Genomic DNA, 17,155 nt, shown 5'->3' with positions numbered 1-17,155 from the left:
CATTCTTTCTCTTCGAAAAGCGACGAGCGGACGACCATGCCCATGAAAGGACACCCACATCTATATTTCCATTCTTTCTCTTAGAAAAAACACAAGAAAGGACAACCATGTCCATCTTTCCATTCTTTCTCTTAGAAAAAAGACAAGAAAGGACAACCATGTCCATCTTTCCATTCTTTCTCTTAGAAAAAACACAAGAAAGGACAACCATGTCCATCTTTCCATTCTTTCTCTTAGAAAAAACACAAGAAAGGACAACCATGTCCATCTTTCCATTCTTTCTCTTAGAAAAAAGACAAGAAAGGACAACCATGTCCATCTTTCAATTCTTTCTCTTAGAAAAAACACAAGAAAGGACAACCATGTCCATCTTTCCATTCTTTCTCTTAGAAAAAAGACAAGAAAGGACAACCATGTCCATCTTTCCATTCTTTCTCTTAGAAAAAAGACAAGAAAGGACAACCATGTCCATCTTTCCATTCTTTCTCTTTGAAAAAAGACAAGGAAGGACAACCATGTCCATCTTTCCATTCTTTCTCTTTGAAAAAAAGACAAGAAAGGACAGCCATGTCCATCTTCCATTCTTTCTCTTAGAAAAAAGACAAGAAAGGACAACCATGTCCATCTTTCCATTCTTTCTCTTAGAAAAAAGACAAGAAAGGACAACCATGTCCATCTTTCCATTCTTTCTCTTAGAAAAAAGACAAGAAAGGACAACCATGTCCATCTTTCCATTCTTTCCCTTAGAAAAAAGACAATATAGGACAACCATCTCCATCTTCCATTCTTTCTCTTAGAAAAAAGACACAAGAGAACGACCATGTCCATCTTTCCACTTTGTGGAATACACACTTTGTTTCCTATTACCAAGAAAATGACAAATATTCTGTAAAATGTCAACTGACTCCATTGACAACAGCTTGGCAACAGTTTGCCACAGGCTAAACTAATCGATGCCAGGGTGTCTGATCGCTCACCTATTAAACTCATTGCTGTTTGACATTTCCGCCATCTTTATCTTCTCCCTTTGCCTTGGCTGTCACCCTGCCTCAGCTTGGCGGCAGCTAACTCCCTAGCTAGCTAGAATTTAGCTTCTGGTCTTCCGACTCCAAATGTGACTTTTTGCCGCAATGACATTTTGTCCTTAAAAAAGAAAGAATGGGATTAGGTCGGTGCTCGTTTTTGTCTGATGGGGAAGCTACAAGTGGTTATCACATGCTAACTACAGTCATGCTAACTCACTTAACTCTGCTCTCTTACTAAATAATAAAAAAACAGTCATTTAATTAACATAAACAAATTAAAACTGGCCACTGAATGTGCACTGTTTTAAGCAGTAAGAAAGATATTAGACAATAGAAGGATATAGACAAAATAATAAAGGTATTTATTTTTATTACATGAAGTTCATGAAATATTTCTCATTAAAAAATATATTTAGCGGTATTTTATTCTGTTCATTTTGTTATTTTGCACAAAAAAAGAATTATTGAACAATTTGTTTCCCATGTATTCGTGTTACTCCAAAACACGCATCTCATTCAATTCAGGTTTGCGTCAAATAATATCAAAATCATTTTTAACGCCACAGGAAAAGTTGGGCCCTGGCCAACATGGTATCCCTTATTTCTTTTTCAGGGAGGTGCAACCCTAGGAACAAAGTGCTGCATGCCTTGTTGCCATGAAGCTGAAAGAAGATAAGACCTTCATATCCTGAAGCCAGCGGGAAGCCGCTGAGTCGACAAAGCGAGCTTGGCGGCATGCTGCTACATGCCTGCGCACGTACATGCAAGTGTGTGTGAAAGTTCTCCTGAGCTTCTTCAGGAGCATCAACCGTATCTCAGGTTACGTTCTCGCCGACATGACCTTCCAGTGCGTATGCGAGATAACACAAGGTGTGTGTTTTTCATCTTTGGGTTGTGTAGGTGTATTGTTGCCTTCACAGCACATGACATTCCACAGTGGTGTCATCTCTTTGGGCGTGTTCCTCAGCTGTCTGCTATTCCTCCCCATCTGATGATGTATCAGCCTGACTGCTTTCCAATCACTGGTGGGGGAAAAGTTGTTTATGAGGGGCGGGAAGTGCTTGTCATCTTCTCCATCACCAGGCTGCAGCTCTAAAGACATTCCAGGAGAAGACAATGATGCTTTCATGAACCAGTGGCCTCTTGGCTTTGTCTGGGCGGCCTATTCAAGCCCAGCGCCACTCCTGAGCCCTAAAGCTCGTCTGAGCTTCTTCCCACAGGGCGCTGGGCGTGGAGCGGAGCATCAAGGGCCAGCCGTGACTAATGCGCCCGCCTGGTGCTGCTGTTGCATGGCAGTATGGGCGACCACCCCGCTGGCTTTTGGGACATATGGCCCCTCCCCCGCTCTTAATGCACCCCGCCCCCGTTATCCACTTATGGCGGACCCTTTCAGCAAGGAAGAAGAAGCAAGCCACCATGTGAAAGTCACCGCGATGGATGAGAAGGAACATGAAGAACATCGTTTTTCTCCTTGCTATCACAACCAGTGGAACGTCTCGTTTTCCATTCAGGCACAAATGATACTCCAAAAATCTGACCCAATTTTGTGTGCCACTGCCGAGTATCTCAGCGTAAAAAAAGAAAAAGGCTTGCAGGATGTTGTGTAATTCCAGCCAGATGTGCACCACTAAAGTTTCCACTGAGAGGTAGACTTTGGAATCTTTAACAGCCTTTTACTCTTGGAAGCCATGTGTGAGCGCTATACAAGTTTTGGTACACTGTTGTTGGGTTCCAACCACCGTGGTACCTTACCTTGAAGTACTCATTCAACTTTCACCAGGATGAAGAATTTTTAAAAACATTTTACAAGACTGCTGTGCTGCCATTTCATGATGTCTACCTGTGATATCACCCTATGATGGTACACTATGAGATCAAATTATATCACGCTTTGATGTAATGCTATGATGTCACACTTTGATGTTACGCTGAGATCCAATGATATCACGCTATGACATCACGCTTTAATGTTACGCTATGCGATCAAATGATATCACGCTTTGATGTTACGCTATGATGTCACGCTATGATATTGCGTTATGATGTCATGCTGTGATATCACGATTGAATGTTACGCTACGAGATTAAATACCACACTATGATGTCGCATTATGATGTCATGCTATGATATCATTCTACGATATCACGCTATGATATCACGCGACGATGTCGTGTTATGATATCACACTGTGATATCACGCTATCATGTCAATCTGTAATATAATGCTGTTATCATTGTGATATCACACTAGGATATATGATATCACTCTATAATATCACGCTACGATATCACGCTGTAATGTCAAGGTACAATATAATATATCGCTATGATATCATGCTTTGATGTCATGCAACAATATAGTATCACGCTATAATATGACGCTATAATGTCACACTATGATATCACACTTTGATGTCAAGCTATGATATCACCCTATGAAATCACGCGATGGTGTCATAATATGATATCACGCTATGTCATCATTCTGATATCACGCTATGTCACACTATGATATATGATAATGCTATTTCATGTTTTGGTGTCACGCTGTGATGTCACACTACAATGTAATATCACACTATGACGTCACGCTATGATATCACACTACGATATCATGCTATGATGTCATGCTACAATATAATATCACGCAATGATATCAAGCTATGACATCACGCTATTATATATCACGCCATGTTATCAAGCTATGATATAATTCTATGATGTCACACTACAGTATCATGCTATGATGTCATGCTACAATACAATATCACTCTATGATATCAAGCTATGATATCAAGCTATAATGTCACGATGTCACACTTTGATGCTACAGTGTTTACTAGCTGTTTGACCTGTTATGTCCAAAGTACTAACGATAATAAAAAGTTAAAAAATCAGGTAGTAGTAATGGCTCGTCATCATCATTACACTCTTGCTATACAGCTGTGCAACACAAACACCTAGAATTTTAAAGCTTAGCAAAAACAATTTTTGGAAAATTCAAACCACAAGCACTCCAATGTGCAAATGGAAAAAGAGGCGAAAAGTCATCCAGTCATTAGTTTTATATATCAAACTAGACCTAAGCGGTGCAGGTAATATTCCTCTACCATTATACATGGACATGCATCATCCAATACAAGCTCACACATGTACACATAGGATGCAGGTGATGCAACTTGCGCTGTCCACACAAACATCATGCATGAAAGACCTTGAAGATGTCTTGTATTCATAAAGTCCCCAAGTTGACCGAGTCAAGTGTCAAAGCGCCAAACAGTGCAGGTTGCGCATGTGTTGTACAGTACTTTATGTATGTATACAGTACAATGTTGTAGACACGGTACTTGAAGGAATAAACAGCAGCACAGGTGTGGTGTGGCAGGTTGCACATGTTGTAGAAAAGCACAGACATTAATTAAAGCGATGACGACTACGCGGGGTGATAAAAAAGCAATATAAGAGATTCATGTTACTACACTGTCAGCTTTTATTCAAATATACTTTGATTCATTTCTACTTCTCTGTCCTTAGGGAAGGACGACTGGACCTTCATCTTTGAGTCTGTTATTACTATTTGACTATATTTAACTTGATGAATATACATGTATGATCTACATCATCATTTCACTGCTATTAAAACACAGATTTCATGGTTGATATGCCATTATTCAAATAACCCACAAGAATCCATTTTAAGTCCAGCAATGGAAGGCATAGACTTTTTTTTTTAAATAAAATACTACAAATTGATGTCATATGTGTGATGTTACTTATATGTTCGGGCTAAATGTGTATACGTTTTTGTATAGCACAAATGTACTTCGAAATGAACAAAGAACATGAAAATCGTTGAAAGCGTGACATTAATTGCCTTATTAGCATTTTTGCTATTGTGACAAAAACGTCACGTCAGCCTTTCTGTAGCAATTTAAAGGCTAAAAGCTCGATAGCGATGTTTTCACAGCTTGTTTTCTATGAATTTGTTGAATTGTACTATTTCACACCCTACTAAAGCATTAAAATTGTTAAATTGGTTTAAAATGAGCTTTCACGGCAAAAAAAAACAAGCTTTTGGAAATGAGCTAGCTTACCTGACACTGCCATTTTCGGGAAGCCATTATCGTGGGATAGTCACATGACTGTCACATGACAACCACACCAAAATGTTTCCTACATTATATTACGTACATTATTAGTTGACTGTTGATGTGTTATCATTAAATATGAATATACATACAAAAATATACATGAAATAGAAATGAAATACAGCTATCAATAAAGAAAGCAGTTACATTGTTGTGTCCTTTAAATAAAGTTATTTGAGGTGAGCAGAGGAAAAGTGCAGAATGTTAGTATCAGGTCTTCTTACCGGTCCAGTCTGCGAGCTGGGCTCCCGCGTCGTGCACACACTGCACGAACAAGACAAGTCCGAGCAGCAGGTCCAGTCTCCTGTCCAGCGCCATCTCCGAAAGACGTGCTGTCCTCTTGTCGTCTTGTCGACAGAAGGCTGACTTTTTTTTCAACCCAAGCAGAGAAGAAATATCTCACAAATATGAGATGTTATCACAGCAAAAGTTCCGTGCACGCCGCCGTGTGCGTGTGAGAGCTCCAATGTTGCGCGCCTACAGAAAAGGCAGTGCGTCTGAGACGTCACCGCGCCCGGCAGCCAATCAGCTCTCTCCTTTGTGGATGCTGTGTGTAAACTGTAAGATTCTATTGACACTATCGCATTATTAGCAGGCTTTTTTTTTTTTTTTACATCCTTACTAATACAGGCAATTGATTAAGTTTATATGTTTTTATATCATATATTTTATATACGCTATATTTTTATTTCTAATATTTAATTTATTCATTTATTCTGAATTAAACTTGTATAAAGAATGCATTCGTCACCTGTAAAGTATATGATGCCAGAAAACACATTAAAGCCTATCAGCCGTGATGGCATTGCTATGATATGCTGTGATGCGCCAAGTACTCACTTCTTCATCTGTCAGCATTGACACTGGTCGCTTTTGTTAGCAGACCGGGTGTGTGACGTGATGACATCATTGTGTGTTTTCCTCCCGCTTGCCAGGGAGGAGAACTTGGATGCCAGGTTTGGTCCAATTAAGACGCTAGCTGGCTGTGGGAACTCAGTCATGGAAAAGCAATGAAGGAGTGCTTTTAGTAGCATGAAACATTCTAAGTGGACTTTGTGTTCAAACATCCAAAATGCACTAAATGTAGCAGCTGCTAACGTTTTCCACATGAGTGTGACCTTCACGTCAGCCTTGAGGGATCTTCATTTGTCTGCTACTTGCAAAGCGACACACATCCCCCCCGCCAATAATGAAGCATTAGTGCAGGGTTTTTTCCAGAGAGGGTCGCATACTTAAAAAAAAAGAAAAAAAAATCAAAGGATGCATGGTCATTAATTTTTTTATGTTGTAAAAAGACTAAGAGAAGGCTTGTCAAAGTGTGGCAGAATGAACCTCCCCTCAGAGAACACATCCATTTGGGGCCTGCGGCATATTTAGCGTCCTTTTCTGCTCAGCCCTTTAGTCTCTCACCATAGCTGAAAATTATTATAATTATTATTTTGCCTTTGACAGAATTAAAGTGTGAAATACATAAGTAGATTTTTCTCAAGCTGCTGAAGTCTTCTGGGGCCTCCCACAATGACAATTTGTATATGTTTCAAGAAAAAAAGGTTTGTGTTACTGTGACAAACGTTTGATTTTCATTTGTTTTAGTTTTCGTGTTTAATTGTATTTCTAGTATGTACCACAAGCACCAATAAAAAAGACGCTGTGGGCCAAAAATGGCCCATGGGCCACACTTTGGACACCCCAAGGTGTGGATAAAAATAGTGAAATAGCAAATGATACAATTTATCTGACCTACAGGGGGCATTAGAGCTATAGCCATGCCTCACCTTGACCCCACCCAAGGGAGGGGCTAAAGTGAGCAAATAGCAGGGCTTCGTTAGCTGGAGAGGTGACTTTAGGTGCATCTCCATGACAACAATGGCTGGCAGCTGGCTGTCAGCACAAAAAGTCCACAAAGAGCTAGCGCTCGCTATTCAGCGGCATGGACAGGGAAGCTACCAGAGAAAGACAATGGATGCTAACGTGCTAACGCTGCATAAAGCCAAGATTGTTTCACTGTTTGCTTCCCTTCATCATCCAACGCAGGCTAAACTGCTGACTTTGTCTTTTTTTTAGGCGAGCAAGCGTGTGCAGGACATCTGATCATTGAAAATAGAAGTGCTGATCAACTCTAAGGCAAAGCATGTAAATATAATAAATAAGTATACTAAGTAAGACATGGACATCATGCAGACAATAACACAGTCAGCAGATAAACAACTGCTACGTTGGCTTTGACGCTGCTGAGTCGTCACTTTGCTTTATGTGGTGTACTCAGCTTCCCACAGGGCTGCATAATGTGGATAATTTTTAATAATTGGCCATGACGCATGTGCATGTAATTTTTATGGGCCCTGTACTGTGGGAGACAAAAAAAATGAACAAAAAACATGAAAAGCAGAACAAATGTTTTGGAATACACGCCCGCTGCTTGTTCAGAGGGGCTACACACACACACACACAACACTGATCCCTCCTGCTACATCTTCTTATTCTACGGCAGACCAGGTGCATAGGAGGTGTGTTAAGAAGCAGACTTACGATGCCATCTACTGCACGGAGTTGGAACGACAAGCTAGGTTCACAGACAGTCCCATTGTAATGTGTTTATGAGCGAGAGCCAACAGGTAACTGGTAATCTATTTCTAGTGGGAGCGAATGGGAAACGCTGGTAGTAACACGCTGTTTTTGTATTTGATATATAATACAGAGCAGCGATGCATTTATCAACGTAACTTGTCTCATAACTTGTCCTCATAGTGTTGCTTTTAGAATCATGTCCCTTGGGTTTGACTTCCTGTTCCTGCAGCCCCTCCTTGGGACACGTATGCTTGAGGAAAAAGAATGGCTTTTGTTGTAATTGCTTTTATTTCCTTTGTCCTGCTATCAATGAGTGTGTGAGAGCTGGAGCTTCTGCATATAAAAATGAAACTATTGCCTCAAAAAGCCCTCAGCCCTTCTTGCTAGTTGCATCACGTCCACATGTGAGTGTGTGTATTGTTCGCAGCTATACTTTGTATGTCCACACAAACAGTGTCTTTCCTTTAAGCGTGGGAGCTGGCGCAGTGCTGGGGGTGACCGTAGAGCGGGTTGGCAAAGGACAGCTTGGCGTCTCTCCAGGACGAGCTCTGCTGAGTGAGGAAGACCACATGTACAACACGCTCCTTGACTTATGCGCACATAATTCCAGAAGAGGGCAAAAAGGCAGAGTACCTCCGCCTCCCTCGTCCAAGGGTACACGCTGATGGAGAGCCCCCCGACCTCATTAAAGCTCCTGGCTGTGTGGCAGCCCCTCCTCTCATACCCAGACGGGAGCTGAGGAGAAAGAAATCATTTCATTTTAATCAGGCTTAATGCCTCGCAATTACACTGAAATGTTGCATCCCTAATTGCTCATCGTGAAATCATCATCAGCAGCAGCATCATCAGGCGGAACACTCATCACGACTTTTTCCGTCGCTGGGTTACGATCGGGCAAGAGGAACAGATTCAAAGCTACTTGACTTACTGTAGCATCTGCATGCACAAACATACATACATTATAGCCCCGCTATGCGAGGGGGTACAAAAACAACAGAATAATGTAGACATCCATAATAAAGTCTATTTTGACACTAACACAAACCAACAGGAGGTGATCAAACCAAACGCCTCCCTCACTCACAGTGCAATCAAAAACACATGTGAAACACAATGTAACTGCACCACACAGTTATGCGGGTATTGAAATAAACGCTAACACACTCATGGTTGTTTCTATCAGAGGCACACAGTCATGGAACAGCTCATGTTAAAAACTGTGACAGCTACCCAGCCTTCAACACTAAAACAGTGGTTACAGACAAACCAGTCCTGTGCTCATGGATAACGTCTACTCCAAGTTGAAGACTATTCAGAGTGCCTGTTTGATCTACCTTAACTGGACTTGTAACTTACACAGGTGTGATGTTGTCTGTAAATGTCCTGCATATTTGTTTTGACTTCTTTTTATGGTTTCATGCTGTTTTATGTGCGGTGTTATTTGTAAATTTATGTGTTTTATGGTGCCTGCCTTAGGACAACAGATGAAATTTTGCTTTTGGGGACAATTCTGGCATATTTACTGTGATGCGATTGCTCATATGTTGATTAATATTCACTGTCCTTATCAAATAAAAAAACTAACAATCAAAGAATAATATACCGTAAATTCCGGTGTGTAAGCCGCACCCACTCGATATAAAGGAAAACACTCAAAAGATATACCTAATAAATATATAAAAGTGTACCAATACAAGTTTGAAATAAAAAAAAAACATTTTAAAGTTTCCCCATAATGCATTTCGTCTGAGCAAAGCATTCAATTGGAGGACAAGCAGCATAGAAAATGGATGGATGGCACTGCAATGTTGCCGCTTTCCACCAGAGGGAGCCAGAGAAGGCCAGACCCCAGAGGGAGGCTGACGTCAATGCAGCGCCCCAATGAATGCGTTGCTCAGATGTAATGCATTATGGGAAAACTTTAAAAGAGTTGTTTTTTCATTTTAAGCTCATATAGGTACATGTTTGTATATTTCTGAGGTATACCTTTTGAGTGTTAGGTTGCTGTGTGATGAGTTTAGTGACCTTTGTAAGATGACACAGTGAGTCAGACTGTTATATGGTTATACTGTTACATATAATGACCCCCTGTGATTTCCAATGGGTTGACAAGCTCGTTGTGAGTGCACTGATGGGTCGTGATTGGCTCCTGCCAAAGAAGGAGCTGTCGTTTCCTCACTGACTTGCGAGCAGCAAAGTAAACAACTAGTAGTAGTTCTGAAGTAAAGGAGATGTCACAAGATTAGAACATAAATTAGCCTGGAAAATTACGGTATACACAAACAATATTATTTTATACTTAATATATAACCTGCAAAGTATGCTGGGTAACATCCTGTTCAGGAAATGGGCATGTGGGCTTGCCAGCATGCCTTAACAAAAAACATTATCAGTGAAGCATAAAAACATAAACATGTAAAAATGCTGAACATTTTACCTCTATTATCACATATTCAGAATATGTGAGGAAAAAATAAAATGAAAATAAAAAAATTGATTCTCTAACCAAAAATCCATGAATTTGCAAATGTTGAGTTGCAATTTTGTGGGGATCCACAGTAACCGGTGTTGTGTTGTTGAATGGAGTTAAATACATAATAGATAATAAAAGATAATGTCACACGGCTCTTATGATAAGTCAGAAAGCTCCATAAAACTGAAGCAGAACTTTCCAAAAAGGACAAAAAGATTTAAGGAAAAAATGTAGAATGATGTCTGTGTTGGTGTGGACGTTAGATCCATTGATCCATGGAAGTCAAATGTGCTAATTAGCCATCTAGTTAGTGTGCGCTAACCTCTGCCCTCCAGTCAAAGGCGGGCTGATCCATCATTCCGTCTGTCTGGTCTCGTTTCCTGTGGAAGAGGCATTAAAAAGCAGCTCATCACCATCATCATCATCACCACCATCATCACCATCCCAACTCACACTACGCGGCATCGCTTCCTGCACAGAGCCAGGACACAGACCGCCATTCCGGACGCCAGCAGGAGCATTCCCACGGCGATGCCCGCATACACCGTATCTGACGAAGATGGAGGTCACGCAGAGAAGTGGATTGGAACTCGGCTGCGGGAGATGTTACCTAGCTGTGTGTCCTCAAGCTCGGGGGGCGTCGGCGTGGAGACGAGCGGCTTCTCTCGCACATGGCATCGGTTGCCAGTCCAGCCTGGGAAACACCTGCAATCCCATGACAGCGGTTAAACATGGTTTGACCTATAAAGTGACTTATGTCCAAATATGGTCAAAGTAGGGATCACTTTTCAGGCGTGTGTGGGTGACTCCTAGATGGAGTTTAAACAGCGGAGACTAGAAGTTGCACACAAACAAACAAAGCCTCGCCTTGCCGGAGGTAAACATCTTACGCAACTCCACACAGATTTCCACAGCTGGACCGTGATGCTCAAAAGCAGAGACGAGCTGCAAATAGTTTGTGGAGCATCTCTGGGAAAGCGAGCGTTCTTCTAATCCAAGTCAACATCTGTTCAATATCAGCTTCCCTGACCTTCTAACGCGGAACACATCCCTCAGGGGAGACACACAACAAAGTGCTTTGCATCCAAAGCGGGCTGTCATGTGTGTGGCCATGGCGGTGGGCCTCCGACCTGGAACAGACCCTCTCTGCTGGCAGCGGCGGTGCTTTGAAGAACGTCGGGAAGAGGAATAAATGGGAATGTCATTGAGTAAGACCACAAGAAAGAGCGCATCTTTTCATTTGCACTAATGTGACACTCCGGTTGAAAAGTGCACATTTCGTATCTATTCACTGCTTCCTTCAAGCTGGACAGTTCATTAGGCACACCAAAAAAAGAGAAGGCACTGAGGGGGCAAAGCAGGTGCTGCTGTGTTGAAATATTAACCCATCATTCCTGAGAGATACTGCAGGACAAATGAACGCAAGAAGCCTGGAGACTGCAACATGCTTCAGCAAACGTCTCACAAACGCAGATATGATGTGTGCGTGTGTGTGCGTGTGCGCGTGTGTGTGTAGCTTACATGCAAACAGGTCCATGTATCTCCACACGGCATGAACCGCGGTCCAGGCAGTACAGTGGAGGACAACCTTCAAAGTGACGAGATTCATGAGGGGAATATTATTACCGCATATTCTTCCTTCTTTCTCTGCTCACCTTCTCAAAAATAACAAGCTGCCAGTATGTTCATACATTTACGTTGCCAAGGAAACGCAGCGCATGCAGCATTAGCATGTTTATTAAAAAGTCACATCCGTCATTGTGTTGAATAAGCAGTAAGGAACAATCACTGCAGGGCTGCTGTTCTTAAAGCCACCGTGGTGAATACAAGTAACTCTTCAAGGACTTTGGACAATGCACACATTTTCACCATCCATCTGCTTGGCAACACTTCACTTGAAAACCACAGCTAAAGTATATACAGTGGTACCTGGGTTTTTGCTATTAATTCAATCCAAAAGATTCAACAAAAAACATTTTACAGAGAATAATTACAGTTTTACATGCAGAAAAAAATGCAAATGAATTATAAATTACACATACTATATATATATATATATATATATATATATATATATATATATATATATATATATATATATATATATATACTGGTGAGGTTGAATTCAAGAGTGTTTCTCACCTTCTTTATCAAAGTGCTGGCACTCAATTTTTTTCAGCCCCACGGCGGGTTATTTAGCAGTCGCACTCAGTAAAAAATACACGGTGAATGAGTCAGCAAGACATAGGGTGCTTTGTTTGAGAACTCGACTTCGCGGAACAATACAGTAGCCTACAGGGCAAGCGGATTACAGTAATCCCTTGTTGATGGCGGTTAATTGGTTCCACACCCAACCCATAAGTGAATTTCCACGAGTTAGGATTTCTTATTTATAAATGGAATATTTTCATAGTTAGAGCATAGAATACCTGTTTACGACCTTCTAAGTAGGGATTCAGCATTGTTAGAGCCCTCTAGACATGAAACAGCATCCCTATAGTTACCTTTACACTTATATTACCCAAAATAGTAGCCACAATAATAGAAAAAAGACAAATACTTAAGACTAGTGATGTTCGATAATATCGGCCCACCAATATATCGGTATCGGGTTTTTCCCTATAATGAAAACTGCTGTATATGTAGGCCTGTGGGCCCCTGTACTTGCCATCATCGAGGCATCCAGCGGCGCCAATACACGGAAATATTTCATCACGTCCTGTGCAGTCGGAACTGGGCTTGATATGTTGAAACCACAGGTGTGGGTGTGCCGCAGACAGCACCGACGTTAGCTAACTCGTTAGCTTGTAGCGGCGCCAGCACGCTCTCGTCTCTGTTGACAATCGACATTTTTACCCACGTCGATGATCACCAAATGTGGAGATGCGATTCAGATAGATAGATACAGTCGACAGCTAGATAGAGAGACAGCTATACAGATAGATAGACAGATAGATAGATACTTTATTAATCTCCAAGAGAAATGTCTAAAACAAAATTGTGTGTCACCACAATGTGTTAACAGGAGCTGCTGCCGGCCACAGCTACTAACCATGCTAACACTCAGCTAAACAGTCATTAGTCAACACTAGCTAGCTGAGGTCACACACATCACTTCCCAGGCCCCGCCTCTTAAAGGCGCAAACAACAAGTCACAGACATTACGCTATATATCACGTCTTCTGAATGCCTTATAGTTGTATTTTCATTCATTTAGCCATTTTTTATGCTTGAAAATGCTTAATTTAGGCCAAGAATACGTGCAATTTGCTTAAATATGCTTTTTTTTTAGGGCGTATTCAGCCACGAAACAGCAATCATTTATTGTGTTATCGTGATGTTCGAACCGCAATATACCGAGGGATGACTGTAGTTTGTTACGTATTGTTTGCAAAGCGAGGCAAAATTTTGGTGAAAAAAAACAAAATATGAATTATAGAAAAACTGGGACGTGCAAAAACCGAAGTTTGACTGCACATCATACATTTCCTGAAGAAGAAAATAAAAACTGGCACGACATACTATTGACTACAAAGCGTAGCATTTTGTTATTAGCAGTGATATTTTGTTGGACAGTCAGGTGATGATGAGAGTGAACATTCTGTAGCAGAGCTTTACCTTCACAGCTGGACTCATCAGAGAGGAAAGGCAGACAGTCTGCAAAGTGGTCACAACGCTTGTGAGGAGGAAGACAAGCAGGCACGCTTTCACACAGAAGCTCTCCGAGCTCACACTGCAGCAGGGCTGGACCACAAGGGAGAACTGTCAAGGCACTATGCCCCCCCAAATGTACAGAATATCCAAGCATTGTGTGTCAAAGCGTGTAGAGGTGGTCCTCAGGTCAAAAACGAGTTCCGTTCCTAGACTGTGATGTAAGTATAGGCTTGTTGTAAGTCGGAATGATGATACTAAATGAAGTCACTCACACTGTACACAGAACACCTGAAGGACATAAAATACAGTAAAAAAAATATGAACTACAATAATGACAGAACAACGCCTTACTTTTATCCATGTGGTTGTCTTGACGGCTTTTCTACCTTGATAACTATACTATCTAACTATACCAACATAAAAAACACAAAAAAGGGTTTGTTTTACATCAAAGTAATAATTTATTTACAAATACAACACCAAGAACTACTGTATTTACAATTTTCATATTTGGAACTGAACTATGTGTGAGCATGTGTGTACACGCGCGTGCGCGCACGTGTGTACGTGTGTATGCGTTACAATTTGCCTACAATGCCTAACCTTCCCCATGCTACACTCCTCCACGCTCTCTCACGCTATCAAACGCACTACTGCCACTTTGTGGCCATTTTTATGGCTTACAATTGCTCTGAAAGTGACATACATTAATGGAGAGTTGTGTCATCACATCTTTTTGCCTCTCACCTTGCGTTGCGATGCGTTGTTGGGATCGGGCGTTCGGGTTAACGTATAAACGTATAAATACGTCTTTGAATGAGTAAATAAATAATTAGTAGCAGTGCGTTTATAATCACGAAACGCCGTAAACCGAGGACCACCTGTAAAAGATAGCAATCTGCGGTCGGACACTTACGGCAGCTGTACTCGTCCTCGCCATCAGGACAGTCGGACACTCCATCACAGCGCAGTATGGCCGGGATGCAGAAGTTGTTCAAACACTGGTAGTGTCCTTCAGGACAGTCTCCTTGAGGAGGGATGGTACCCGGTATCGCTGTAGGGCAGCCTTCTTCATCAGACTGGTCCAAACAGTCCAACTGCCCATCGCAGAGCCAGCTCTTGGGAATGCACTGGAAGGAGTAGACACACTGGAAGTGGTCCACACTGCATGTGATGGGCTGCGGGGTCACTGGTCCTGCGGGAGTAGAAGGGCCATTCATAAGAAGATAGGTACAGGAGGTGAGGAAATGAAGGAGGCTGATGAAAAAAGTAAAGTAAGTAGTTAGGATTAATTGAAGACGCCTTTTTACCTCCTGCTGTGCACTCGGCTGTATATGTGATGTCATCCAGGGCAATGTCGGTCCACATGTCTCCGCCCACTTCGGCCTGGAAGGTCACCTGAAAAGGCGCCGGGTTGGACAGGATGACGTTGGCGTACGTCCAGCGCTCGCCTTGATCGCCAGCCACCGCCCACATCAACAGTGGCATTCCACTGAGTCCCTTGGTGAAGACCTGCAACGCAGGAAGTGCTATCAAGGTATCAATACTCTTTATTGATATTAGGCACACCTAGCTTCACCTCGTGTTGCTAATATGCTAATCAAAATGTTAGAAACAGCTTAAGTATGTTGCAGTTGTACACAACAGACATTTTGTTCAATGCTGCTATAAGCAGCAGCAGTCAATAATATTACTACATTATAATTATTATCGTATTATTGTACTTGCGTTGCCCTAATTAGTACATCTGCTGTTGATTGTTTGCTGTTTTAGAAAAGACGTGAAAAGATGCGTCTTGTAAGCTGACAAGCTTTGATGGATGATTTCCTGCCAGTGTCTTTCATTCTTCCCTGCGAGCTACAAAGATTAAAAATGGAGGCTTGCAGTGAAACGTGATGGATCACCTGACAGTAGAAGCACCTGAATAAAACCACTCTGTATTATTTATGGAATCGTAGGCACCTTCAGCGTCCCCATCCTGTCAGAGCCGTGCATGTAGAACCAGAAGCGCAGGTGACACATGCCCACACTGGCTGGAAAGCGACTAATGGTCGTCACCTTGGCAACGTCGCCCTCTTTCTGAACGGCTGAATGGATGTGCAGGAAGTTTCCCCCGCCACCTTTGGAGATAAATGCAGCACAGCACAATGCATTTATGAAGCACCAAGCTGCTCAAGTCAAGGAATATTCACCGAGAATGTTCTATAGCTCCGAATCAACACTATTTGGACCAAAGGAGGCCACCATGCACATTAGACACGTAGAGGCTGTGAGCTTTTATGGATGATGCTCTCTTAACATTAACAGTGCATGTGACCAGTTGAAAACTTTATTGATCGGCTGACCCTGTGGTATCATCAATCAATGACATGTTCAATAACTGGCCGGTGAGAGCGTGGATGTGAAACCACACCCAGTAGTCATTCACAGGGGGCACTAACCTTTAAAACCACACGACCGCAATACTGGGGGCTGCTGGGCTCTCTGTGTTGCTACGGTAACAGATAAATATCAATAAACACGTCGTTGGCTTCATTTACTCTTATCCAGTAGTAAAGATATGCACGAAACATTTTCACATCTACAGTAACCATCAAAGTCTTTACTTTCATACAAACATCATCCACATACACCTTTTACATGCACACTCAAATATTAGTTTTTTATTTTCTCTTTTTCTCCAGCAACATAGCCCTATGGCAGGTTAAACCTCTAATATGTTCATCAGTCCCTCTGGCATTTCGCAGGCATTTTTGTGATGGTTGCGGCCTAAAATGCCCGACTTTGAGGTGTCACAAAGTTGCGGCAAAAGTTGCAGTGTTGAGGCTTTTTTCAATAACACTTTATCAGCTTGTGATTTTATGAATTTGTGATCAATGTTCTAAGTGTTCTTTGTAACTTTAACCTCAAAAAGGACAAATCTAACTAAATATGCATACAGTCATCCCTGGTTCCAGACTGCAAAGTTGGATTCAATATTATTTTCGTACTTAGAGCATAAAAAAGCTGTTTATGACTTTCTAAATATGTTTTTTACCATTATCAGAGCCCTGTAGACATGAAATAACACCCCTATATTCACCTTTACACTCCTATTACTCTTTGTTTACAGCACATTCTGCAACATTAATGTGCAGGCTACGGGATCACTGCAGGAACATTAGCGACATTAGCCACCGCTCATTGCATACAGTATAGCAAGCTACTAGTTATAGCACCTTACTAGTTAGCCTTCAATGTATTTGTTTCCAACGGCGTAGGGAAGAAGGACAAAGTAAGAAGACAA

The 17,155-nt window shown here is 41.7% G+C and overlaps 2 protein-coding genes across 9 annotated transcripts in view; both read right to left on the bottom strand.

Annotated features, from left to right (window-relative positions):
* Window positions 1-5,617, bottom strand: part of plxdc2b (plexin domain containing 2b) — a 49,437-nt gene extending 43,820 nt beyond the window's left edge. The window contains exon 1 of the mRNA XM_054766013.1: window positions 5,399-5,617. Within this exon, the coding sequence (XP_054621988.1) occupies window positions 5,399-5,492 (94 nt within the window). The 5' untranslated portion in view covers window positions 5,493-5,617. The remainder of the gene's footprint in view (window positions 1-5,398) is intronic.
* Window positions 5,618-7,514: 1,897 nt separating this feature from the next.
* The window catches only part of malrd1 (MAM and LDL receptor class A domain containing 1), a 39,529-nt gene continuing 29,888 nt past the window's right edge, over window positions 7,515-17,155 (bottom strand). For 4 of the 8 annotated variants that reach the window (XM_054766228.1, XM_054766229.1, XM_054766226.1 and 1 more), the window contains 10 exons: window positions 15,832-15,989; window positions 15,180-15,381; window positions 14,786-15,064; window positions 13,834-13,959; window positions 11,737-11,803; window positions 10,826-10,920; window positions 10,669-10,765; window positions 10,538-10,595; window positions 8,376-8,477; window positions 7,515-8,293 (listed from right to left, as the gene is read on the bottom strand). In XM_054766228.1, the coding sequence (XP_054622203.1) occupies window positions 8,207-8,293; window positions 8,376-8,477; window positions 10,538-10,595; window positions 10,669-10,765; window positions 10,826-10,920; window positions 11,737-11,803; window positions 13,834-13,959; window positions 14,786-15,064; window positions 15,180-15,381; window positions 15,832-15,989 (1,271 nt within the window). In that variant the 3' untranslated portion in view covers window positions 7,515-8,206. Of the gene's footprint in view, window positions 8,294-8,375; window positions 8,478-10,537; window positions 10,596-10,668; window positions 10,766-10,825; window positions 10,921-11,736; window positions 11,804-13,833; window positions 13,960-14,785; window positions 15,065-15,179; window positions 15,399-15,831; window positions 15,990-17,155 lie in introns of those variants that run through there. The other 4 variants (XM_054766227.1, XM_054766231.1, XR_008567416.1 and 1 more) reach the window with 3 other exon arrangements.

Source organism: Dunckerocampus dactyliophorus, chromosome 21 (assembly GCF_027744805.1).
Source record: "Dunckerocampus dactyliophorus isolate RoL2022-P2 chromosome 21, RoL_Ddac_1.1, whole genome shotgun sequence".
NCBI lineage: Eukaryota > Metazoa > Chordata > Actinopteri > Syngnathiformes > Syngnathidae > Dunckerocampus > Dunckerocampus dactyliophorus.
Note: the sequence above shows the minus strand (reverse complement) of the source record. Positions and strands in the feature narration are given on the sequence as shown.